We start from the raw sequence: 25354 nt of genomic DNA, 5'->3' as shown, positions 1-25354 counted from the left end.
CCACTGAGAAAAGGATTTGACAGACCCTCCACCACCAGAAAAGTTACACAATGTGCCTTTACTAAAGTACCTTGTTAAGTCAGTGATTATAATAAACCATATTTTTTGGGTGAAATTCTGGCAACCACAGCTGACAATTTTTTACAGTTTTTACTGTATAATTTATAGGGGTGTCAAATTATCGCGTTAATTGCGATGAATTAATTACAGTCATATTTAGCGCGTTATGTTTTTTAATCGCGTTAATCTCATTTTTAATCTCTAACTTTAGTGTTTCTGTATGCGAGTTGCTTTATTATAAAACCTGTTTTTATGTGTTGTTGGGACAACAACACACACACACAAAAACACATTTATACATTTTTTTATTTCGGTAATTCCACTCATTGCCAGAAACCCACACAAAACGCGCACAGTAAGAGCGATGTAAACGTCATGTTAACGTTGGCGGCGTCAGTCGCACAATGGACGAGGTCGTACAGCCAGTAGAACAGAGGCAGCAGTGCACAGGTAAAAACACATTCGTGTCTTGGAAATTCTTCTCCCGACGTGAAATATAAAAGAAAATAACAAATATAAAATCGCCTACAAGTTTAAATGTCACTGGTGAAAACAACCTGCATAGGCTCATGATGTCTGCACTACTGTCCTATAGTGACCTGCCACATGAGGGGACACGCACACAAACACAAACACAAACACACACACACACAAACAAACACAAACACAAACAAACACAAACAAACACACACCTTCATCATCGTCATTAACCTGAGAACGCGCGGACCACGTTTCCTTCCGTAGACACTGCGCGGACACCGCTGTCCTCCCGTGAGCCGCGTGTGGATCGTGTTTTCTCGCGTACGCGGCGTAAACCGCGCTTCCTCCTGTGCGCCTCTAAACCAGAACTAACACCAAGACTAAAACCGGGACTAACCCAGTCCAGGACTAAACCTGGTCTAAACCAGGACTAAACCAGGTCTAAACCAGGACTAAACCAGGACTAAACCAGAACTAAAACCAGAACTAAAACCAGAGCTAAAACCAGAACTAAACCAGAACTAACACCGGGGACTAAAACCAGGATTAATCCATTCCAGGTCTAAACTAGGACTAAAGTAGGACTAAAGCAGGTCTAAACCAGGACTAAAACCAGTGATCTCATATATAAAGCATTTCTCTATCAATAATATTTTTAATATGGTTAAGGAAAGACTGGACTTTTTATTGTCTTTAAGTAGACAAAAGTTATTATGTTCAGATTTCCTCGTCTTTGCTACTTTACAGCAAACAGTTTCTTATTCATGGAGACTTGGGCTCAACAGCCAATTTGGAGAGATTTGTTAAACAATAAATGACTTTATAAAGTCACTTTTTTTAATCTATATCAGTCTTTTGATCTGCCACAATAATGTAATAATGAATTTAAATGAAAATACCTCAAATTGAAGCTTTTCTCAGCAATTTTTAGGTGAGATTAAAATGAGATTAATTAGATTAATTAATTACAGATCATAATTAATTAATCTCTCAATTTTTTTAATCGCATGACAGCACTAATAATTTACTAGTATAATAATAATTTTTTAAAAACTCACACACACACACACACACACACAAAGGGAGGATTTATAGACATTTTATTGCAAATTTCATAAATATTTGTGTTCCTAAATACAAGGCAAATGTATCAAAAATAGTTTACTGATAACAATTTTAATGCTGACTTATTCTTAATTCTTAATCTTTGCATTTTGGATGGAATTTTCTGTGTTGGTGACATAGGTTGAGGTGTTTCTATTTATAACTCCACACTACTTTCTGTGTTTGTACTTTCCTTCTGAAATTATTTTTCCACAAACTGCCACTTAACCTTTGTAAAACCCTGATAACTATTCACCACTGGTACTGTCCCACCAAAGCAAAGTACAATAAATGTTGTTTGTTTCAGAGTGGAGAGCCTCACACAGAGAGCAGTCCACAGTGTCCAACCAAGTGTCTCTGAAGAGTGACAGTTCTATTTACCTGCCCCAGAATTCAGCCTTGATCCACTACAAGAACCACTGTAAGTTTTTTGTTTGTTTGTTTGTTTGTTTGTTTGTTTGTTTTTTAGCCCTCTACCATGTTATAATGTTGTCCCCTCATTAAAAACATTCCTGAAGCTGTTTTAGGTGTCATCCATGCATGTTTGAGTAATTTAGCGATCTCTCCTGGGCCGTATTTGAACCTCTTTGATACGCGTAGCTGTAGATTCGATCCATTGCTCAGTCTACAAAGCTACGTCACCCATGCTCCCACACAGCAATTCTCCAATAATGTACAAAAGCATGATACAAACTGTACACAACAACTTCACAAACCTGATGTGATGTGAAGTAGTTTCATTAGCAGAATGCAAGCTGATTGTGTTGTGACTGCGCTCTGAAGGGGGAGTCATAGTGATAGTGCATGGAGAGCAAAGGGAGGGGACTCAGAGCTTATCAAACATGTTAATACATTGGGCCTCATTCATGAAACAGTTTCAGTGCTGGTTTATTCTTAATTATTAAAAAAGTATGTAATCATTTGGTGTTTTGGGTCTCAAGATGATTATCCAGTCACAAAGCAGAATGAGCATTTGAAATTTAAGTTTCAAAACCCCAAAATGAATCTCTCTGATCTGAATAGTCACTACCTAAACCCCAGCCCCAGCAGCACTCATCAAGAACCAGTGCTAGTGCAGCCTCTGCAGCTCATATGAGTGAATTCTGGAGGTTCTGAGCTCTGTTTATGATGTTTATTTAATACTATTTATCATGGAGTAGTCCCACGAATTTCATTTCATCTTCCAATAATGTATGTTATTAGATTCTTTTTTTCTAGTCTGATTCATCAGATGGTTTCTCTTCATAGAAACCGTCTGACCTCACAATGTTAGAATTTGTTTGACGGTAGGCGGGCACTTTTTATAATTTAACCAATCGCTGCTATTTGGTTGTGACATATGTAATCTTTTCCCAAATCCTGTAGGAAGAAGGACAATAACGTGTTTCCCCTTGATGAAATTCACCAAACATTCTCTTTATTCTGGCTTTAAATCCTCGATCTCGAGAATTGTTTCCAACACTGAATAAATGGCTCTTCACTGATTGGCTGGTGCCCGAACTTGCACTTCAGGGTTTTTGTGAACTGTCTATTGTATTTTGATTCCAGACCTAGTCGCCGGACTGAAATGAAATTGAACAGAAGCACTAGGTGGCGCCAGCCTGGCTACTTTTTTCAGTCTCTGTTTCAGACTTTCTTGAGGAAGTCGGACTGCAGATGGAGCTGTTGCTCTGCCTCCACAGGTGGGAAAACCTATATAAATCAGCTGACCCGAAACATCACAGCAACATCACGTGACCACTCTGAGGAAGACCGCTAGTGAGCAGTCGAAATGGTCAGGTATGAAAACAAACTCTTGATCTGAAAAAAGAACCTAATAACATAAATAATTTATCGTGAAGTGTTAGTGGTGCAGCCAAATGTGCAGCTCTGTGAATATTCGGTCTTTTCTGGTGAGTAAAACACAGGAGAGTTGTAGAGAGGTCAGAGGAGTATGGACCTGATCCTGGAGCTTGACCTCTGGAGCTGTTTGTCTGGACGTCAATCACTGAGGTCAAACTACATTTATTTATTCTCAAATACATGATCCAGATGCCTTCAGAATGGTTCCCCTTAAATCATCTTCTAAGTTTCTTTCATTATTATGACATTGACTGAATATAAATTGAGAAACAATGTGGATTCCATTTTTTATTCAAACGTGTGTCATTGTTGCTATTTTTATTGAGCACATGTGAATACAGTGTGTCAGTATGTTTAAAATACAGTACAAAAAGTATTTCTTTACATGTATCAAGTTATATCCAGCAGGGGGCAGTGTAGAGACATATATGGCTTCATAATCATGTCCTATTTTCATAACTCAGTGAAGGCCGTGCTGATAATATTACAGTTGAAAGGAAGTAGTTCATTCTTTTCTTACACAGTATATTTAAAACCAGAGCTGTGGACATGTCTGCAGCTCAAATTAGACATCTGACATAAAGTTACTTACATTATAACAACATTTTCAGCAATAGTTATCAGATAAAAATATACTAACAGTCATATATATACTAACTGTCTATTTACACTGTGGATTGTCACTGAAGGCATCAAATCTATGAATGAACGCGTATGGCATGTACCAAACAAATGACTCAAAATCTATTTAGTATTTTTGATTCTTCCCAATAGCCACCCTTTGCTTTGATCACTGCTTTGCACTCTTAGCATTCTAATAATGAACGCTGACAAGGCACGGCTGTGAAGTGAAAACCATTTCAGGAGATTTCATCATAAAGCTCATCGAGAGAACTGTCAACAAAGCAAAGGGTGGCTACTTTGAGGAATCTGAATTTAAAACATAATACATATTTAGTTTTGTTAACATATTTTCATTGCTACATAATTCCATACATCTTGCTTCATTATTTTGGTGTATCTACAGTTTATAAAAGTAGTAAAGAAATAACATAAAAACAGTGTGCCCAATTGTTTTACTGGCATATGTTGATCTGAATGTTGTAATACTGAATAATTCTTTTGGCGCTGGCTCTCTTAATGCTCAGGGATTTAACTCGTGTTTTTAAATGAACTCACAGCAATCTGAAATCTTAAAAAACACTTTTCAGCAGTTGTCGTCCATGTGCTCGTGCAGCCTCTCTCTGGTGTTGTTGTTTCGCCAGTGTCTCCTGGAACAGACACAAGGAGAATCAGGGCTTTCATGACAATGGTGACAATCTCTAAAAGTCTATATTACACAAAATTGACTCTTGTGAGCTTTAAGATATGTTATAATAATGTTAACGCCTCAAAAACAGACCTGGAGTTGTGTTTTGTTTCATTCACACATGTTTAATGCAAAAATCCTGCATATTTACCCTGCATATCAATTCGTGTATCATTCGTTCATTCATTTTTCAAAATAAAACCAAAAATAAGAAAATGAAGAAAAAAAAACAACAATTTTCTTCATTATTTGTCTCCAAAACCAAAATGAAACAAACATATAATGATTCATTTTTTCAATTTTCAGTTTTGTGTTGTGAAATGAATTATGGAAAAAATAATGGATAACAGCCATTTCCGGACTTTTGCGCCGCATATGGACTGAACCAGGACTGAACAAGGACTTAAACAGGACTAAAACAGGACTGAACCAAGTCTTAATCAGGACTAATTCGGTCTCAGTTCTGGTCTCACTCCTGGTCTCGGTCCCGGTCTGATCTCAGTCTGGTCTCAGTCTATGCGGGCACACCTCCGGCCCGTCCTGACACTCAGTCCTGGTTCAGTCTTGGTTTAGACCTGGTTTAGACCTGGTTTAGATGTGGTTCACTCCTGGTTCAGTCCGGTATCACAGTTTAAGTCAGAGAAATGGGAAATGGCCATTATCCATTTTTTTTTCATTATTCATTTAAATCCAAAATCGAAAACTGAAAAAAAAAAAAAAAAAAAAAAAAAAGCGTTATCCATTTTTTTCATTGTGGTTTTGGAGACAAATAATGAAGAAAATGGTTTTATTTTGAAAAACAAAAAACAAAAAAATGAATCATTAAGATCAGTTCAGCCCTGGAAGTTCCAATCAATTACAGGTAAAAACCTTTTAATTTGAAAACTACTGCTTTGGAGATGTACACAGACTAATTAAAATTAATTACTCAAACATGTATGAATGAGATAAAAGACAACTCCAGGTATGTTTTTGATAAGATACCAACATACTAACGTGGCTTAAAGTTCACAAGAGTCAATTTAGTGTAATTTAGAACATGCAGGTCTCTCTTACCCCCAGTAGACCAGGGCCAGTCCTCCACAGATGAGCAGCAGGAGCACACACAGAACAGCTGCTATGGTCCCAGTGTGGTCCTCTGTCTCACAGTCATCTGCACACAAAACAATAAAATGCTCTTAAGGCATTTACACGGGGTCCCGCAGATCTGATCACCACCAATCACATGGTCACTATTCGCCCAACTGTCTACTGTCTGTGTGGGTGAATGCTCTCCACCAACCATAGACTGTATATATAAATGGACATATCTAATCTGCTAGCCACCGCTTCCCAAATATGAAGTGAGCATGGGGATGCTTCTGGCTCCATCAACCTTGGCTCTAATTGACTTTACACTGATAAATTATCACCCCTTTCTCTCTAACTGCTGCAATGAGCCTCATCATTTTGGTCTTAAAATGTTTGCATTAGCCAGCTCTACATGATCCTGGTGTTTTTATTTTGCTATTTTGCCCATGAATAAATTCCTATTCCTAATATGGAACTGTTTCTCAAACTGTAGTACATGTCCTATAGCTGTGTTTCCCAAACTTTTTTTCTGGGGACCCATATTTTAAAAGTCACAAACCTTCGCGACCCAAGTCAATAGACATTATTCGTAAATCACAAAATAAAGTTGGATTTGACCATTATTGAACATTAATGAGGATATTTTATTGTTGACTGAGTGATCCTGTCTCTTTGTTATTTTTACTCAAGTTTTAAACAATGAAAAACAGTAATAAAAGGGATTCACAAGTCGCCTATTTGGACATGAAACGCAGAACATTTCTTTTTCTTTTCAACATTCAATTGAACCAGCAATATTGGAAAAACTAGTCAATAAAATTATAATTTTAAAAAAGATTAGAAAAGATCAGAAATTATACAAACAGGTCATTGAACATTTCTAATGAGATAGGTGGGCCTGTCTGCGTTTTTGTAGCGCGTTCCAGTCTGGGGTGTAAGACGAGAGCACAACAGCATATCAGATGCAGCATTCAGTCTATTTCTGTGCTTTGACTTCATTTTGGTGAGCACAGAAAATCACATGTGTCAGAACTGTATATTGCAGACCTACATGCAGATCATGACAGGGCAACCCCCCAAAAATCTCTTGCGATCCACCTGAGGGTCACAACCTAGTCTTTGGGAAACAGTGTACTATAGGCTGCCTCTGGTCTTGAACTTATTCAGAACCATGTTATGCATGGTTTAGTCTCATTTTAGACCTGGTGTAATCTCTTTTAAAGACCATATTTTGCCATAAAACTATAGGTCTGATGTAGTTGGTGTAAATCTGGTGGTACTCAGAAAGCCACATAGTATCCTGGGGGCCGGCTTTTGTCTATTGATATATTATAACATATTGTCAAATCCATAGCTATACAATTCAAGTCACTCACACTATGCAAGTAGAGCAAAATACAATGCATATGCGGTAACAAAAAAAATAAAATCTCTCAGTTCAGTTCAATAATGATTCAAGGTACAAAGCTGTTCTTCAGTCTAGACATCAGTGTTTTAGTACTGCATCTGAATCAGAGTCTAGACAAACATGTGCTCTTAAGAATAGTCTGTTGTTCTTTTGAAAAATTAATTTAGCACTTCCCTCTTTTAAGAATTTAAAGAAATACTTCACAGTTAATTATCCTGGCTTATTTGTGACAGAAACTAAACTAAACTGAAATAAAATAAAATAGTAGTATGTCTCAGCTTGTCCTTTCTGTTTACATACTTGACAGCTCATTATCCTGATTTATTTGGGACAGAATATTACAGCAATGCATAAAATTAAATAAAATAGTAGTATTCCTTTTAGGATACATGCCAGATCTCATCGTGACTACCTTTCCGTTTGTTTATGGCCTATTTATTGTTTCCCTTCACTTATCCTACACAGGTACATGCAGTACAGTCATTAACAATAGATCCAGAAATAAGTCAGACTTCCAAGTATTCAGTCAAACGTGTTTAATCAGTCATTTAAGCCATAACTGCATAAAGCACGGAAGCCCACCTGCGTAAGTCCCGCCCCCCTCATCTCCAGCCAATGGGAAATCTTTAGATCAATGTAAACAGGAAGTATAACAACAAAGTACTGGACACAATCTCAGTGCTAGTGTCTCCGGTTTTCAGAAAGAACATAAACACAGCTGATGCAGGGCTGCTGGCAAAAGATTTAAAGTATGATTGAACTTTTTCCAACAAATTTGTAACTGAAAATGAATTGTGAATTTTTTTAAAGGGTCCATATTACACTCTTTTCTGATCTGTGTTATAATGTTGTTTTCTCATCACAAACAGACCTGGAGGTGTGTTTTGTTTCATTCACACATGTTAAACACACAAACAGCCTGATTTTGTCTCTCAAACAGAAAACAGGCTGTTCCACCTTGTGATGTCATGTGATAATACAGGAAGTGCTCCACTGTGTTTTTAAACTTCATGCACTTTCACTAGAATCAGTTGGATGATTTCAGTCCTGGAATTGCTGATCTCTACTGAACAAACGGTAAAAGGTGGCTAGATCGACATGACATCACAAGGTGGACCAGAGCATTTTGAGTTTTGAAGATGTAAACAGACTAATAATTAAAGGCAGAGGTGACCAAGTCATTGTTTTGCAAGTCTCAAGTAAGTCTCAAGACTTTGATTTGTCCGAGTGAAGTCCCAAGTCAAATACAGGCATGTCCAAGTCGAGTCTCAAGTCGCTGGCCCATAAGTCCAAGTCAAGTCCAAGTCATCTCCTTTGAGCTTCAAGTCATTTCAAGTCTTTCAACCAAAGTATTTAGAATTTTGCAATTTATATGGATTTTAAACTAAATTGTATTTGAAAACTCAAGGTATATTTATCTATGAGTATTTATATAAGAATCATAGAAATTAATTTTGTTAATTTTTCTGTTTTATATGTTTTGACAAGATTTTAGTGTGAATCATTATAGTCAGAATAGAAGGAATGCAGATTTAAAAGTGTTTCCCAAGTCTTCTCAAGTCACAGGCCTCAAGTCTGAGTCAAGTCCCAAGTCACTGACCTTCAAGTCCAAGCTGAGTCCCAAGTCTTAGTCAGTTTTTATCAAGTCAAGTCTCAAGTCCTAAAATAGTGACTCAAGTCCTCACCTCTGATAAAAGGATTACTCAAACATGTGTGAATGAAACAAAACACAACTCCAGGCATGTTTTTGATGAGGGAACAACATTACAACATGGCTTAAAGCTCACAAGCGGTAACTTTGTGCAATATAGGACTTTAAAATACCAACTTCCTATTTTCATGGCTTACAAACGTCAGTTTTGAAAGCTGAACAACAGCAACAAAAACTTTGTGAACTTTACCTCAACTTTACTTTAGTTTGTGAGCCTTGCCATAAAAGTATTGATATCAACAACTACAACCCTTATCTCATACTAAGTTCCAGTTGAGTATTTTATATTACCCAAACAACTCAAAATCCATCTTTCAGCTCTATAAGGTCTGTAGTGAAGTCTAAATATATAAATCAAAGCCTGCACAGAAATGCATTTGTCTGGGATGTATAGCATAAGTTGCAGCAGTAGAGCAGTTATGGAGTGGGTGAGTTATCGATCTCTCACTATAAAATGCTTTATCACAGAAAAATGGCTGCCGAGACAACTCCCAGAATTGTGTACGATCAGCAGTCTGCTCACATAGACATAATACATAACAGAGAAGTGAGTGAGTGACACCAGACAGGGGTAAAGATGGATAGAGTGGCATCGAAAGAGAAGGTTTGAAAGGGAAGTCGATCAGAACTTCTTTTTTTTTAAAGGTCCTATATTACACAAAACTGACTCTTGTGAGCTTTAAACCTTGCTGTTGCCTCCTGATACCCTGAGTTGTGTTTCGTTTCATTCACACATGCTTGAATAACCCTTTATTATTAGGCTGTCTCCTCCCTTTGCTCCCCAAGCTAAGTCACTGCCCCTTCAGAACACGATTACAACACAATCAGCATGCATCTCGCCAATGAAACTACTCGACATTGCATCAGGTTTGTCAAGTTGTTGTGTACAGTTTTGTATCATGCTTTTGTATATTTGTGGAGAATAGTCATGTGTCTTACAGCTAACTGCAAGGACGGTTCAAATAGGGCCTGGGAGAGATCACTATATTACTGAAACATTTATGGATGGCATATAAAAACTCTTCAGGCATCTTTTGGATGAGGGAACAACATCATAACATGGGGGGAAAATAAGATAAATATATAGATTGAGTTTGCATAATAGCCCTTTTTAAATTTGGAAATTGTTTACTTTATTTTTTGGATCAGAAATTTACTCAGGAAACTCCAAAAATTGTCAAAGCACACCTGGTACAGCCCCAAGGCACTGGTTGAAAATCACGGCTCTACATAGCAAAAGAAAATTAAATTCTGTCAACTGGACAAACCTTTCAGAGTACAGATGTTTCGCCGGTCGTCCAAGTGACTTCTTCAGTTCTGGTCAGATTGCTGGTGGACGCGGCCTTATATTTGTTTATCTTTGTTTACAGTTTCTGTTTGTTAGCTGGTTGGATGAGTGGCAAAATGTATTCACTCTTCACACTTCACACTTTTGTCCAGTTGACAAAGGTTTTTTGCTATGGGTACCTGGATGACTGAGGGATTACACAGGCCTCTACGCAAATAGTTTGTATGATATATAGGGCCCATATTACACTATTTTCTGATCTCTGTTATAATTTTGTTTCCTCATAACAAACATACTTGGAGTTGTGTTTTGTTCCATTCACACATGTTTAAAAAACCCTGAGCACACACCCTGATAAAATGTGGGAATACAGGAAGTGCTCCATTGTGTTTTTTTTTTTTTTTTTTTTAACTCCGTACGCCTTCACTAGAATTATTTCGATGATTTCAAACCTTAACTAAAGGTAAAAGGTAGCTGTAAACTTCAAAATCACTGCTTCATGACATCACAAGGTGGAGCAGAGCATTTTGAGCTTTGGAGATGTAGACAGACGAATAATAAAGGGTTACTCAAACATGTGTAACTGAAACAAAACACAACTACTAAACAACATTCTAACACGACAAATGCTGACATGAATCCATTTTACGAGTTCATGGTACGGATGTCTGACCTGCAGTGTAGGTGGCGGTGGCGTATCCCAGCTTGTTTTGAACCATGCAGGTGAAGACTCCGCAGATGGGGTTCTGGGTGATGCGTAGCTGGGTGCCATCCTGGGACACCTGCCCCACACTCTGGGTCACGGCCTTCCTGTTGTAGAGCCAGCTGAAGCGAGGCTCTGTCCCCCAGGCCTCTCCACACACCAGCACAGAGTGGGACACGTTTATACTGACAGAGACGTGGTGCACCGCCTCTGTAAACACAAGAGTAGAGGGGAAAAATACAATCAGATTTTTAAAACAAAATAAAATTGTTTAATGTCATACTGTGGAACATTCCAGGCAAAGCATAGAAACAAGTACATGATGGACCCACAACCAAACAGCGACATAGTTTACCTCCAAAGCCCTCAGTTTACCGGTCAATCTACATTCCTACCCTCACCTATGATCATGAGCTCTGGGTAATGACTAAAAGGATGAGATCGCGGATACAAGCGGCCGAAATGAGTTTCCTCCTCAGGGTGGCTGGGTGCTCCCTTAGAGATAGGGTGAGGAGCTCGGTTACAAGGGAGGAGCTCAGAGTAGAGCCACTGCTCCCCCACATCGAGAGAAGCCAGCTGAGGTGGCTCTGGCATCTGTTCCGGATGCCTCGGACACTTCCCTCAGGAGGTGTTCCGGGCATGAAGGAGGCTCCGGATAACCAGAAGAAAATGGATGGACTGATGGACTATACGTCATTACGTTCCACCACTGCATATACAGTACATACCCTGCATTAATATGTTTATAATGTTACAATTTAAGTAAATTATCTTTAAAATGTACCTTGAATCAACATAAAAATTAAATGACAAAAGTTAACATAATAAGTCCACGTTTTTAGTTTTCAAGCGCTCCATTCCTCTTTTATAGAATCATAACCAGGCCCTCTGTGTAAAAAAAAAAAAAAAAAAAATCTCAATTGTCAATTCAACGCCAACGTGCCGTCACTAATATCTGCAAAAATTGGGAACTTTCAGCTACATTACTTTAACACACCACTTTAACACATCCCGAAAAACACCATAAAGTTTAAACCATAAAATCTGACAAAACTCATGATCGGGTGACAGGCACTCATGCGCGTTCCCCCGTCACTAGAAACAGAACAATTGCACTCTATCCGCTATCCGCTACAACTCGACACAAAGAATCATGGGAAACATTTAGCGCTGTCACGAGGAACAGCTTCACTTTCGGGGACAATAACGACACCAGTGAGGCAGGCGGAACCTCGAAAAGTACAGAAGATGATGGACAACCTTGACAACGTACTGCAGAACCAAAGAGATGAATGGATACTGCATTGGGGGAAATTGCTTTGACAAATGCAGGATACAGTAAGGCAAGAAAGCACTGAAAATCTGAAAACCTCTCCACTCACAGAAACAAAGAGAATAACAACAAAGCTAGCCGAGCCTATGGGCGGTTGGATTTCAAGTGTTTCGTTATTAAATATGGCAAGAGAGGAAACAATGCCTGCTGGTGCTGAACAAAAGTGTGCTCATTACACAGTGTTGGTAATTGGGGGAGTTAGCGCTACAAAAGACTGTGGCGGTGCATATTCTTGTGTTGTTTTAATAAATATAGAGCGATTTGAAACAGAAATACATATGTTTAATGTCAAGCTGCATGCTGTAATTTTGCAGTGGAAGATGCAGACCGTCCACCAGAAAAGTTGTGCAATAATGAGTCAAGACAAAATTTTGATGTAATTTATAATAAAAAATTGGTGCGGTTTAGTTCACTTGGGGATTATTTGTTTTATATTTTTGTTTGCTTTTTGGAACTATGGCTTCTCAAGAGATGAACCTAACCAGCTCTTAACCATTTTTTAGTTTGAGCTAAATATGAACATTGTTTTTTGAGATCTTTTGCCATGAGATCTTGTCCCATTCTTAGTTTCAAGAGAGATGGACCTATATGTTTTCTTTTTTTAAATTGTGAGTTTTGAGAATCTAACGCAAGCGATGGCCGATAAGCTTTGTCGATGTTTTTTGGGAATGATATGTGGAGCCGATTTTGATTATTTTCACCAAATTATGAGATTTTGACTTAGAACAAACTCACTTACAGTCCCTTTTTATCATAAACCTTTAAGAGCGCCACATATTCACGTTCTGAGCAGTTATCTATTTGCATGAAAGTGTTCAACTAAAGCTTTGAGTGTATTTTTTTAGGTGGCAGATTGACCAAAACAAATCAGGACTGTTGACATGGCTATTCATTTTTGATACATTGGTGTTCTAACTTTTGAATCAATTTGGCTTTTGTCAGGCCAGAGAATAGGGCCCCCTGAACTGGATTTTGGGTCGCCTTAAAGCTAAAAAATGCCCTGTTGATCTTCTTTGACATCACTTATTGCATGCATTTAGGAGTTTTGTTGTGGTTACGTAGGTGAAATATACAGTACTGAAATATTGGTTTTCTTATGGGAAACCAACTCTACGATTCACTCGGAAACACCTTGGTGCACAACCTATATTACACAAAACTGACTCTTGTGAGCTTTAAGCCATGTTAGAATGTTGTTTTCTCCACAAAAACAGTGTTTCATTCACACATGCTCGAGTAACAATTATTATTTATTTATTTATTATTTATTTTGTCTATCTACAAAGCTGAAAATGCTCTGTTCCATCTTGTGATGTCATGGAGCAGTAGTTTTCAACAGCTACCATTTATCTTTTGTTCACTGCTAATTGCAAATTGCAGGGCTGAAATGATCCAAATGAATAGTGAAGATGTGAAGAGTTTAAAAACCCTGTAGAGTACTTCCTGTATTACCGCATGACATCACAAGGTGAAACAGAGTGCTTTCTGTTTGAGAGAACAACTCAGCCAAAATATGCAGGGTTTGTGAATCAGAACACAAGTCCAGGTATGTTTGTGATGAGGAAACAACATGTTAACACAGATCAGAAGAGTAATGTGGGCCTTTTTAAGATTGGTGCCTGGTGACCTGCCAAAAATACAAGCAACACAACATTGGCCCACATGTTACACTTGAGACCCAAATAAGTAAGACAGCATGTGGGTTTGACTGTGCCATGGTAAATAAACACTGTTAGACTTTGAGACTGATTTCATTTACAGCCTTGTCATAGTGTTTTGTGTTGTATTGTTTTTGATGATAGCAGCCTACTATAAACATTTAACTAGAACACTTAGTTTCAAATGAAGTACAACTCGTTATTTGTAAAAATTTATAATATTTTTGTGTGGAAGTGTGGAAAGTAAACAGGGGTTTACCTGGAATGCGCTAATTTATATTTCTATCCACCTACTACAGTTGTTACTCAAAAATCCCTTCTTCTTGGCAGGGTCACCTTTCCACAGATTTCACCTGTACCTTGGCCCAGTGGTGCCATCTGCACATGTGCTACTATGTAGGCTGTGTGCACTGAGCCATAACAGCATAACAAGTCATGGGTACATACTTTTTGATAGCCTGGCAAATCCAGAACATCTCTCAGTATTTTTTAGACTGAAGTCACTCTGATCCTCACACCATCTGTTGAGTCTCTAGCTCAATCATCAATGTGATCGTGCTGTCAGATCAGTTTTTTTTTTTTCAGTGATGGATTGTTCACCTATCATTTACAAATAAAATCACATTTCTCTCCCATCAGACCAACAGTTTAGTGCTTCGCTCATTGATTCTGTAGAAATACACTATGGTTTTTAGTCCTCTGTGATTTCCTTCCCCTTTTTCCTGAAACAGACGAACCATGTGTGTCCCTGATTGGCTAATCCACCTGTTAATCACACTCATTTGAAAACGGTTAGATTCACCTGTGATCAGACACACATCCTTGTATTTAAGAAGTGTGTATTCTGGATCCCAGGTAAATATTTTGATAATCTTACCTTCCTCTGTTTACAAAGGAACTTTGTCCCCATCATTGACTTCTTCTCTACCTGTTATTCATAAACCTCCAACATTTACCCATTAAATAAACCCTCTTTGTTGAATATATACTCACCATACTCTCTGACAATACACCGCGCACTGGTCTTGTTTCCGTTCTTTTGCGTTATAGTCACAATGTAGTCCCCTCCGTCCGCTGACATGTATCCACTGATCTGGAGCGTGCTTTCCTTTTCCCCCAGTTTAGCCAGCACGTTTGGCCTGGTCCCAGCGCAGGGACTCTGGCTGCTGCGGGGGCACGTGGCCAGTACCAGCTTTTTGGGGGTGGGGCCGTTCTCTGTCTCTCGTTCCCATGTGACCCTCGAGAACTGGTCCTGGGGGGAGGCCTCGATGTGGGCACGAAGTAGCAGGTCAGAGCCGGGCATCACATGTACCGGCTCCTCATTCAAGATCCGCACAGTTATGGAGTTACAGGTGCACGGGACTGAGGAAAAAACATATAATGATGAAAAACAACACAAGACAATCAAATATGACACGCGTGTGTAATCTCTCAGTCGTCTTAGAGACGTCCAAGGTCATCTTGACAGCAACATGAATTCTTCCACAGCACTGGTGGGATGGAGACTGACCAATCACAGCGTAACATTGTGGTTTGGGAGGAAGCCAACAGTGACTGAACCAAAACAAATGCTGGGAGACATACTTCAGTCTATTTTACCAAAAATACCAATAATTTCATTTTTGGAGAGGTAAGCACTTTGTGCATTTGTGGACAGGTAAGATCAGTGCTTTTCTCTCAACTGAATGTAACAAACGTTTGATTTTTCAGCGTGTTCTGCTCTTGTGACGCTTTGATCTATCAGCGTGAAGTATTTGTTTGAACACTACGCTCATTGGTTCTGAACTCTTTCACTGCGAGCTGTTCCAGATTGATGTGTAGAACTCAATTCAGAGGGCTGCGCAGATCAGTTTGGAGAGTCACTGTTTTTGAATCCCTCTTTGGACACAGATGGTGGGGGAGGTACAGTCTGTCTGCTCTGGACAGTATTAGGGAGACATTCAGCAAACTATTAAAGCCGATAATCCAACAGCGAAGGTTAGTGAAGGCAGTTGTACTGTTTTGGATCATGTAAATATATGGACGTTGCTGTCTGTTACCATGGTGAACTAAACACAAACTAAAATGCTAAATCTTTACTTTCTATTATCTGTTGTTGAAGCTCCTGTAGACATTTTCTTTTTTTTTGCAAACTACATACATTGCAACAAATAGAAACCAAACAACATCCGGGGGGGGATGGTGAGTTACACCTGACCTGTATTATTACTAGTTAATTTGAGTATTGAAAATACGTTAAGTTTTTGCCTCCCACGCTCCGGGTGCGGGGGGCGACCCTGTAGACATTTTCTCATAAATTAAAAGTTTATTTACATCTATTTTAATGAATTACTGTCTATTGTTTAAGCAGTTCCATTTTACATGCCTGTTTATCCTACTCACTATTGTACTAATTTCCCCCATCCATCAGACCGAACCTTTTAGCAACAAATCAATAACTATATAGACTCTGTATTTGGGCATAATAAGAGTTATACGGCCCACAATATATATAGCGTTCTACTTTGTCTTCGTCATGTACTTCTTTATGCATATGTATATTCCTGCATTCTGTCAACTTATGTTATTGTATGATTTATGGGAGATGACAACCATGCCTAATGCAATATCCATCAAGCTGCATCAATAATAAAAATCTGTTTCTGAACCTGCAGTAAGTAATGTGTAGTGTGCACAGTTATGTAAGGTGTTTACTGATGTAGGAGGTAGTTTAAAGAAGACATATTGTGCTTCTGTCTGCTCTACCGTTTGAATTTATGACGTGCATGGATCATTATGTTATCATTTTGACATTTTAAATCGCAATATTGATCTAAAATAACTTAAAGATGCATTATGTAACTTTTCTAGTGAGTCTCCCACCTGTTTTTCATGGAGATGTGATTGCTTTGTCTGAGATGTTTCACAAAATGGTGTTAAACTTTTCTCTCTTCACAGAGACCAAACCAAAAGTTACAGGTCAGATCTGTGGAGAAGTAACCACGTGCAGAGTCAGAATTTTTGAGCTATAAAATCACCTGTAATTGAATGAATGCAAAGTCATCTGTTTAATGTCATACTGTGGAATATTTAAAGTAGAGCAATGACATATCCATAGAAACAAGGCGGAAAAGTTGCAAAGTGCGCCTTTAATAAAAGAAATAATTCTGCTAATTTTCCTTTAAAAACTGCCATGCTCAATGGGAGCTGATGTCGCTGTAAACATCTGTGCAGCTGTCAGCCCCTCCTACGCTGCAAAAAACAAAATCTACTCAAGTTAAGATGACTTGAATTAAAAAAAATTTATTATAATTTGAGTAAATTTCACTTGACAAGTAAAACTATCTGCCTTTGGAACAAGACTTCTTGTACTTAAAATATGAAAATACGTCTTGCTACACTTAAAATAAGAAAAATAACAACTTTTTGCATTTAAAATAAGAAACTAAATCAAATGTTGCTTGAATTAAGAAAAACACACTTATTCCATTGGTAGATCATTTTACTTGTCAAGTAAAATGATCTTAATTTAAGTCATTTTAACTTATCTAGGTATTGTTTTTTTTTTTTTTTTTTTTCTAGTGTATGCACATCACACTAGCAAGCTGTGGATTATATTCATTTGTACCTAAAAAACTACACACAGCTGCTGAATGTGTCTTGCCCCAGTACAGATATATTGTATAAGCAGCTCTTGAGGTCAAAATAAGTCTGCTGTCTGCATTATAAAGCATTTTATTGTTTAATAATGTGGAAGATTTGTTGTTCTTTACCGCTCTGGTCTCTGAGAGTTGTGAAAAGCCCTTATAAACTCATCATGGTGAATAATTAGGATACTCAGAATACATATTGTAAGTGAAAAATAACTTTGGACCACAAAAAAAAAAAAAAAGATCTGTTATGTTTGCTTTTTTGTTTTTTTTAAGGACCTATATTATGCTATTTTCTGATCTATGTTATATTGTTGTTTCTTCATCAAAACCATACCTAAAATTGTGTTTTGTTTCATTCACACATTAACACATAAACCCTGCATACTTAGGCTGAGTTCTTTTCTCAAACTAAAAACACATGATATGAGTATATCATATACAGGAAGTGCTCCACTGTGTTTTTAAACTCCACATACCTTCACTAGAATCATATGGATGATTTCAGCCCTGGAATTACCGATCTCTTCTGAACTAAAGTAAAAGGTATCGGTTAAAGGGAAAACTACCACTATGTGATATCACAAGGTGGAACAGAGCATTTTGAGCTTTGGAGATGTACACAGACTAATAAAAAGAGTACCTCAAACATGTGTGAATGAAACAAAACACAATTTATCTGCAGTAACAATATTATAACATAGTTTAAAGCTCACATGCATTAAATTTTGTGTAATATAGGAGCTATAAGACAAAAATCAGGTACAGTGCTTTTGTTGTTTTGTTAGTGCACCAGTGCAGCAGAGACTCTCACTCTCTCTCACCTCCCACTCAGCAGGTACTCCTCTCCATAACCTTGTCAATCATTTGTTTCATAATTAAATCATAGTAGTGCTTTTGTGATTGTTAATTACTGACTTACAATAGTAATTATGTACACGGGGGCATTGAACTCTATGCTACATTTATGGAGAGATAATTTGCTTTGTTGCACATTAGCCATTATTGTAATGTAGGTAAACTGTAACTTGTGCAACTGTGGGACACTTATTTTATTCAGTTCATTTAACACTGAAACAAATGTGAGCTTTAATGAACCCTTTATGAAATGTAATATAAAGGAGGACTGATAGAAAGTGTTCAGTAGGATAAGTTGTTTTCAAGTATAATAGTAAAAATGACCTTGGATATAAATTGTACAGATCTCTAGCACTTAAAGGTACAGAGGTTTTTCAATCACAGCTGGACCTGGGTTGCCAGCCTCATAATCACAATACAGAAGGGCCATGCTTCATGTGAAAGAGGTTCTGAGACCTACAGAATGGACTCACTGAGCTGCAGAGGCTGCACTAGCACTGAATCATGCTTTTCTGCAGGTGCTACGGTTTAGCCAGAGAAGCTCCAGATCAGAGAGAGTCTTTTAGGTTTAAAACAGCTGGATTTCAGTACTGAAACTGGCAATCCAAATGAGACACTCTTGAGAGGCTCATTTTGCTTTCTGACTGGGTAATCTTTTTGAGACTAAAAAGTCAAATTATAACATAAACAACTTTGGCATCATGTCCAAACTTTATTTAATTTGAGCATGTTTACCATTTGGGGACACAGATGAGTCATGTTTATGAAATTGTAAATCAATCTCACATACTGTCACAGTATTTCACAGACTCTTTAAAGGGACAGTCCGGAAGTTTGGACAAAGGACTCCATTTTCTAGTGAGCCAGAGTGTTGGAGACATGTGGAGACACTGTCTAAAATATTTCATCCAGTCCTTGTATTTGCAGAGGTCACTGGTGCTAGGCTAGTGCATGTCAATGGCCACAGTTAGCCTGCCACTAGCTTACCCACTCCACAAAACACCAGAAGCAAATCTATTACTATGCCACACTGTCGATGTGAATGTCTGTGATGACAGAATAATGTTTGAAATAAAACTAAACTTGCATCGCATGAATCGTCGCATGTTGAGGGACTATTTTCTCAGCAATGGAATTTTACTTTGCCAGTAAGGTAGGTGCTAGCTGATATCAGTCTGTCGCTGCTGAGCTTTCTATCAGGAAGTACAACTCACTGCTGCTGCTCAGACATAAATCTTTCAAATGCAAGGTTGGTTTTACTTCTAAAATTATTCTGTCGACACAGACATTCACATTCTGGCATAATAATAGACTTGCTTCAGGTGTTTTGTGGAGTGGGTAAGACTGTTTTTAGTGGCAGGCTAACTATGGCCATTGACATGCACTAGCCTAGCACCAGTGACCTCTGCAAATACAAGGACTGGATGGAATATTTTAAAAAGTGTCTCCACACGTCTCCAACACTCTGGCTCACTAGGAAATGAGGTCCTATGTCCATAATTCCAGACTGTCCCTTTAAGCCTCTCTATAGGGATATCTACATAAGTTCTATTATTTTAGAAAAATGTTCCATTGCTATTACTTACTTACTAAAAAAAAAAAAAAAAAGTTTGGCCCAAACATTATTTTTGTTGCTATCGACATGTTAGAGTTTAGATGTTTTACATTGCTATGTGCAGCACTTTTTTTTTTGTTCATAAAATAGGCTATACAATTTAACTTGGATTGATTGTTATAGGGGATTTGTTTGTTTTCCTTCATTCAATTCAGTCAAAGTACAATATGTAACTTTCTGGAAGTTGCCTGCATGGAAATAGAATAGATGTTTCATGCCATACTGTGGAATATTTATAGCCAAAAAGTAAAACAACCTTCTCCAGGCCAAATATGACTCAGGTTTGAGGAGATGCAATTTTTTTTATTTTTTCAATCTAGCCTATTTTTGGCTACATATTGTTATATATTGTGGCTTTAAGTGGCAGACTATTTCAAACTTAAAATATATTTGTACTTTTACTCAGCAAGAAGCAAAATTACTCATCACAATTTCACATCTGTTTTTTGTAACACTTTGGTTTTGTACCTTACACAGCTGAATGTTTTCTTACAAACCAATCGAACCCACTTCCTGCAGTTTCAAAAATGATTAAAATGATAATGATAACAAAAACATCCTTACTCAACAGGAGCACAGGGACCAGCCTCCAGCTCAGGAAGCACAGCACATCCATGGTACCTGCTGATGAACAAAAGAATGTACCCATGACGCCATAGAAAAACACTGGGCTTCCTCTTCTCCGTGTGGCACATTCACATGGCACTTCTAACAGTATGTCAAAACAAATGGGCCAGTTATCATGTGTTACTATATTGTTTTACTATATTATGATTGAGTTGTTTATTCGGGGACCACTGGCACATTACCACAGTGAGAACTTGGAACGAATGGAGCCGTGTGTGCTGCCAACGAAACAGCCCTCAAGCACAGCCCAGTCCTGCATGTTACAAATAATTAATGTGCAATAGAAGGTATAAAGTCTAATGCAGGATTATACCAGGACATGGAATTAGGCTTCAAGGTCCATATTACACTATTTTCTGATCTATGTCATAATGTAGTTTCCTTATCAACATTGTGTTTCCTTCACACATGTTTAACACACAGACTCTGCCTATTTAGACTGAGTTCTTCTCTCAAATAGAAAGCACTCTGTTCCACATCGTGATATCATGTGGTAATACAGGAAGAGCTCTACTGTGTTTTAAAACTCCATACACCTTCATTAGATAATTTCAGGTCTGGAATTGCCAATCTCTACTGAACAAAATGTACCTTTGTAGAGTGCCCTCCTTCTAGAATCCAGATTACACTAGTGCTGCTGTTTTTCTGCTCTTAAATTCTCTCAGATTCTCTTAAATCTCCTTGAATTGTCTCGCAAAGTCTGATCTCAAAATTCGCCCATAAGTTCCATTTATCTGTATAGTTAGTGTAGTTGTTATAGTGCGTGTATATGTATTGGTTGGGGAAGTATGTGCAATAGAGGATAATGTAATGCAGTAGCACCTTGCACTTTAACCATCTGATTTCTCAGAGCACCTCAAGACCACACACCTAGCACTTTAACTTAACAAAGCCTACCTCAGATACCTTGGCACATGCACTTTAAGTACAAATTATTACAGCATTCATGTTTACGTAGCACTGGCACTTTAACTTATTGTAAATGTAGGGTTTAACTAGTTGGTTTGTTTTCATTAATGTTTGGTTTGAGATTACTAACTTTGATTTTGTTGGGTTTAGTTAGGGGTGGGTTGAATCCTGCATTTACAATGGTTGATTTGTTAGTTAGTTCTGTACCTAAAAGAAAATTTAATTATTTTAAAATATCTAGAATATTAAATAACAATTTGTGACTTTTTATACAACATTGCCTTTGTTCTTTTTATGCCAGAATGGATTGTGTGAGTAGTTTAATAAGGGGATCTACATCACTTGGTTACATATGAATGAAACAAAAAACAACTTCAGGTATGCTTTTGATGAGGTAACCACATTCTAACATGGCTTAAAGCACACAAGAGTCCATTTTGTGTAATATAGGACCTTTAAAAAAGTATTTTGTAAAAGTACAGCATAACAAAAACAATATATGTTATTTGTACTGGTTTAGTCCTGCCAAACTGACTTTTTGGCAAAGCTTGCTACAATTTCCGTTGACAGTATTTGTCAGAGGTGTTTAGCTAGTTGACTATAGACACCTGCACAGAGTCACTCATCCTTACAGTGCTCAGTGTTGGCCAAAACTTATCAGAAATTGTGTTGTACCTGTTCAGATATAACACTTAAAGGTGCATTGTGTAACTTTTCTGGTGGAGGGTCCATCGATTTTCTCCATGGAGATATTATTGCTTTGTCTATGTTTCACAGTGTGGTATTAAAGCTTTCTATCTTCACAGAGACCAAACCAGGTCAAGTTATTAGTCAGATCTTTGGAGAGGCAACCCCGCTCACAGTCAGAATATCTAGGTATATTTCCAGGCAATTTTGAGCTATAAAACCACCTGTAATTGAATAAATATAAGGTAGAGCTGTTTAACATCTCACTGTGGAGCATTCCAGGCAAAGCAATAACATATTCATAGAAACAAGCAGGTGACTGACCCCTAACCAAAAAGTTACATAGTGCACCTTTAATATGAAGAATACAATACTATTTATTACATTATATTTAAAGGATGCACTACCACAGATTTCATATTCAGACCATTTGAATTAAAGGTACCAGTAAATAGCCTATTTTTGCAGCTTGTTGTACAGAGCCCTCACAGTTTAAAAACTCTCGTTAGTTAGTTAGTTAGTTAGTTAGTTAGTTAGTTAGTTAGTTTTCTAAAGCAAATAGTCAAATTGAAAACTCTTTTGTACTTTTATACTTTGAATAGTTGTTTGGTTTGAAGAGATTTCAATTTTAGCCAGGGGACTCTAAAGACTTGCAGGCAAAAATACTGTTACTTATTTGTTTTTAGTTAAAGGCTTTTCACTATGTCCTTGAGCCAAATGTGAGATAAAAGTTGGCAATTGGTTGCTTTAATTAGTGTAGTTGTAATTAAACCTGTATTAAAATGAAAAACTGAAAATCAAACTCAAACTGAAGCAAGTATAACATTGTGGCGGTAGCATGTCATTCCGTACAAATACAAAGATAAATCTATACTTCGGAACATTCTCCACGAAGATTGATTTGTTTTATACTGTGAAAAGATTACAGCCAAATAAACCACATTGCTATGGAAACAAGCAAGGGACAAGCCCATTCATAGTCAAGACACAAGTTTTTCTACGATTTTCAGTGCAAAAACAGAAATAAAAAATAGCCTGCTTTTATTTTAGTGTATTTTCTGGCTAAAATGTTACTCACTGGGGCTTTAAAGGTGCATTGTGTAACTTTTCTGGTGGAGGGTTTGTCAAATGCTTGTCTCCATAAAGATGTTCTTGCTTTTTCTTGAATGTTTCACAATGTTTTCACAATTAACAAACCTTTCTATCTTCATGGAGACCAAACCAGACCAAGTTACAGGTCAGATCTGTGGGGAGACAACCCCACTCACAGTCAGAATGCATGTTTTTCTAGGTATTTTTGAGCTTGTAATTGAATAAATGTAAGATAGAGCTGTTTAAAGTCATACACACATGCACTTTAAAACCTGAGACCCTATCCTCATGCATGAACAACTAGGCAAATTCCAGACTGAAACAACCACTCCATTGACAACCTCCTCTCCCAGGCCTATCTAAAGTGATATTCTCTTACCTTCACAAAGCCGCAGTCCGTCCCCTTCACTCCCCTCTTCTTCTTCTGCAGGTTTTTAGACTTTATGGCCTTAAATAACACCCACTGTTCAAAGCACATGCCATATCTGCCTTGCTGCACTTTTAACCGGAGTTGTCCTTTTTCAGATGACACCAAAATGCACTAAAGATACAGTGTTTTGGGTCTTCCTCTTCGCAACCTCTCCCCTGTCCCTCTCAGGGCTTCTCTGTGAGTCATAGCGTGCGTCACTTTGTTTTCAAGTGGTCCAGTTCCCCTCCGCCCCTTGTCCCTACTCCACCTTCTCCTTCCTGTACAGGCAACTGCTACTTAAAGGGTTTGTATTCCTCAATTTTCTCATCTATTTTATTTCATGTTATAATGTTGTTTCCTCATCACAAACATACCTGGTGTTTTATATTGTTTTGTCCGCACATGTTTAACATGCAAACCCTGTATATTTAGGCTGAGTTCATGCTTTATATCATGCTTTAATACAGGAAGTGCTCCATTGTGATTTTAAACTCCATATACCTTCACTAGAATCATTTGGGTGATTTCCGCCCTGGAATTGCCAATCTCTACCGAACTAAAAGCAAATGGTAGCTGTTAACTTGAAAACTATTGCTCACAAGAGTTGATTTTATGTCATTCAAGACAAATAAGAACTACATACCATTGTTAAAGTGTGTATGACAGATTTTTATGATTGTCTAATTTTGACTTAATTTGGTGGGACTATTATAACTATTGTAAATATAAATTATAATAGGTTTTATACCAATCAAGAAGCAATTTGTGAAGAAAAGTTGAAAAATATGTTGAAAATTATTAAACATACTCATGGCATCACTCTAGAATAATATCCAAAAGTTTGTCACATTTTACATGTAAGAAACACATTTATCTGATTAGTTAAATGTGATTTCAACAAAATAAAGGTATGTTCTTATATTTGTATTTGATAAATAATAATGTAGTGTGCATTAGAAGAGTTTAGCTTGGCAACAGTTATGGAATTTCCTAGTGTTCACCATTTCCAACCAGGAAGTACAATATAAAACCTAAAAAAAATTGCCAAACTGGGAAAACAAGTGTGAATTTTTATTTTTTTTCCTTCTAAATCTTCAATATAGTGATCTTAACTGTATTTTAGTCAAATGAGTACTCTAACCTGTGTGAGAGAATTTAAGTAATTTATCTTCCATGTGCATCTCTGTTTAACATTGACTCACAAAAGCTATATTTACACCATGATCTTCCCTTGGCATACCACTGGCATACCACTACCTAAATTGTGGCATATTTCTGTCTAACTGGAGCCTATTGGCCTTCATAGTCTCACCAATTTATAAACCTCCTCCTCTGGAAGCTTAGTAAAGGGGCTCGAACACTCAAAAATCATACTATGTTCTCTTTTGAAGTCATACTATGTTGACTTTTCATGTCCCCCCGGCCCCTTATTATTGATGGTAAATAAAATTCTCCTGCTTAAGACATTCGGCTCCATCTCCAGCCTTTTACTTCCACCCTTTCTTGGACAAGCTGAATACTTCTACAACAACCTGTCATAGGCACTTTAAAGGTGCGTTGT

The 25354-nt window shown here is 37.6% G+C and overlaps 2 protein-coding genes across 4 annotated transcripts in view; one reads left to right on the top strand and one right to left on the bottom strand.

Moving 5' to 3' along the window:
• The first annotated feature begins 1935 nt into the window (after positions 1-1935).
• The window catches only part of si:dkeyp-97a10.3 (serine/arginine repetitive matrix protein 2), a 61759-nt gene continuing 38340 nt past the window's right edge, over positions 1936-25354 (top strand). Inside the window, exon 1 of the mRNA XM_055163447.1 lies at positions 1936-2065. Coding sequence (XP_055019422.1) covers positions 1936-2065 — 130 coding nt within the window. The remainder of the gene's footprint in view (positions 2066-25354) is intronic.
• si:dkeyp-97a10.2 (uncharacterized) lies at positions 4659-23975 on the bottom strand. Of its 3 annotated transcripts, none has more exons than XM_020940418.2 (6): positions 23764-23975; positions 20634-20693; positions 14961-15329; positions 10947-11186; positions 5852-5948; positions 4659-4757 (listed from the first exon to the last, which is right to left on the bottom strand). In XM_020940418.2, exons 2-6 carry the CDS (start codon positions 20683-20685, stop codon positions 4694-4696), a joined length of 822 nt encoding a protein of 273 aa, XP_020796077.1. In that variant the 5' UTR covers positions 20686-20693; positions 23764-23975; the 3' UTR covers positions 4659-4693. The 3 variants fall into 3 exon arrangements, with proteins under 3 accessions (XP_020796077.1, XP_020796078.1, XP_055020163.1); XM_020940419.2 differs by having other exon boundaries at positions 20634-20690; XM_055164188.1 differs by lacking the exons at positions 20634-20693; positions 23764-23975 and adding an exon at positions 16830-16930.

This window comes from Boleophthalmus pectinirostris, unplaced genomic scaffold, assembly GCF_026225935.1.
Source record: "Boleophthalmus pectinirostris isolate CB_2022bp ecotype Guang Dong unplaced genomic scaffold, ASM2622593v1 HiC_scaffold_6, whole genome shotgun sequence".
Lineage (NCBI taxonomy): Eukaryota > Metazoa > Chordata > Actinopteri > Gobiiformes > Gobiidae > Boleophthalmus > Boleophthalmus pectinirostris.
Note: the sequence above shows the minus strand (reverse complement) of the source record. Positions and strands in the feature narration are given on the sequence as shown.

Bases quoted from the DNA above. Each gene is read 5' to 3' on its own strand.
- si:dkeyp-97a10.2 (XM_020940418.2), bottom strand. From the start codon at position 20,685: ATGGATGTGCTGTGCTTCCTGAGCTGGAGGCTGGTCCCTGTGCTCCTG. The intron at 15,330-20,633 runs GTAAGGATGTTT...TTTTTTCCTCAG, and splicing joins GGTCCCTGTGCTCCTGTTGA to TCCCGTGCACCTGTAACTCC. The intron at 5,949-10,946 runs GTCAGACATCCG...TTTTGTGTGCAG, and splicing joins CACCGCCACCTACACTGCAG to ATGACTGTGAGACAGAGGAC.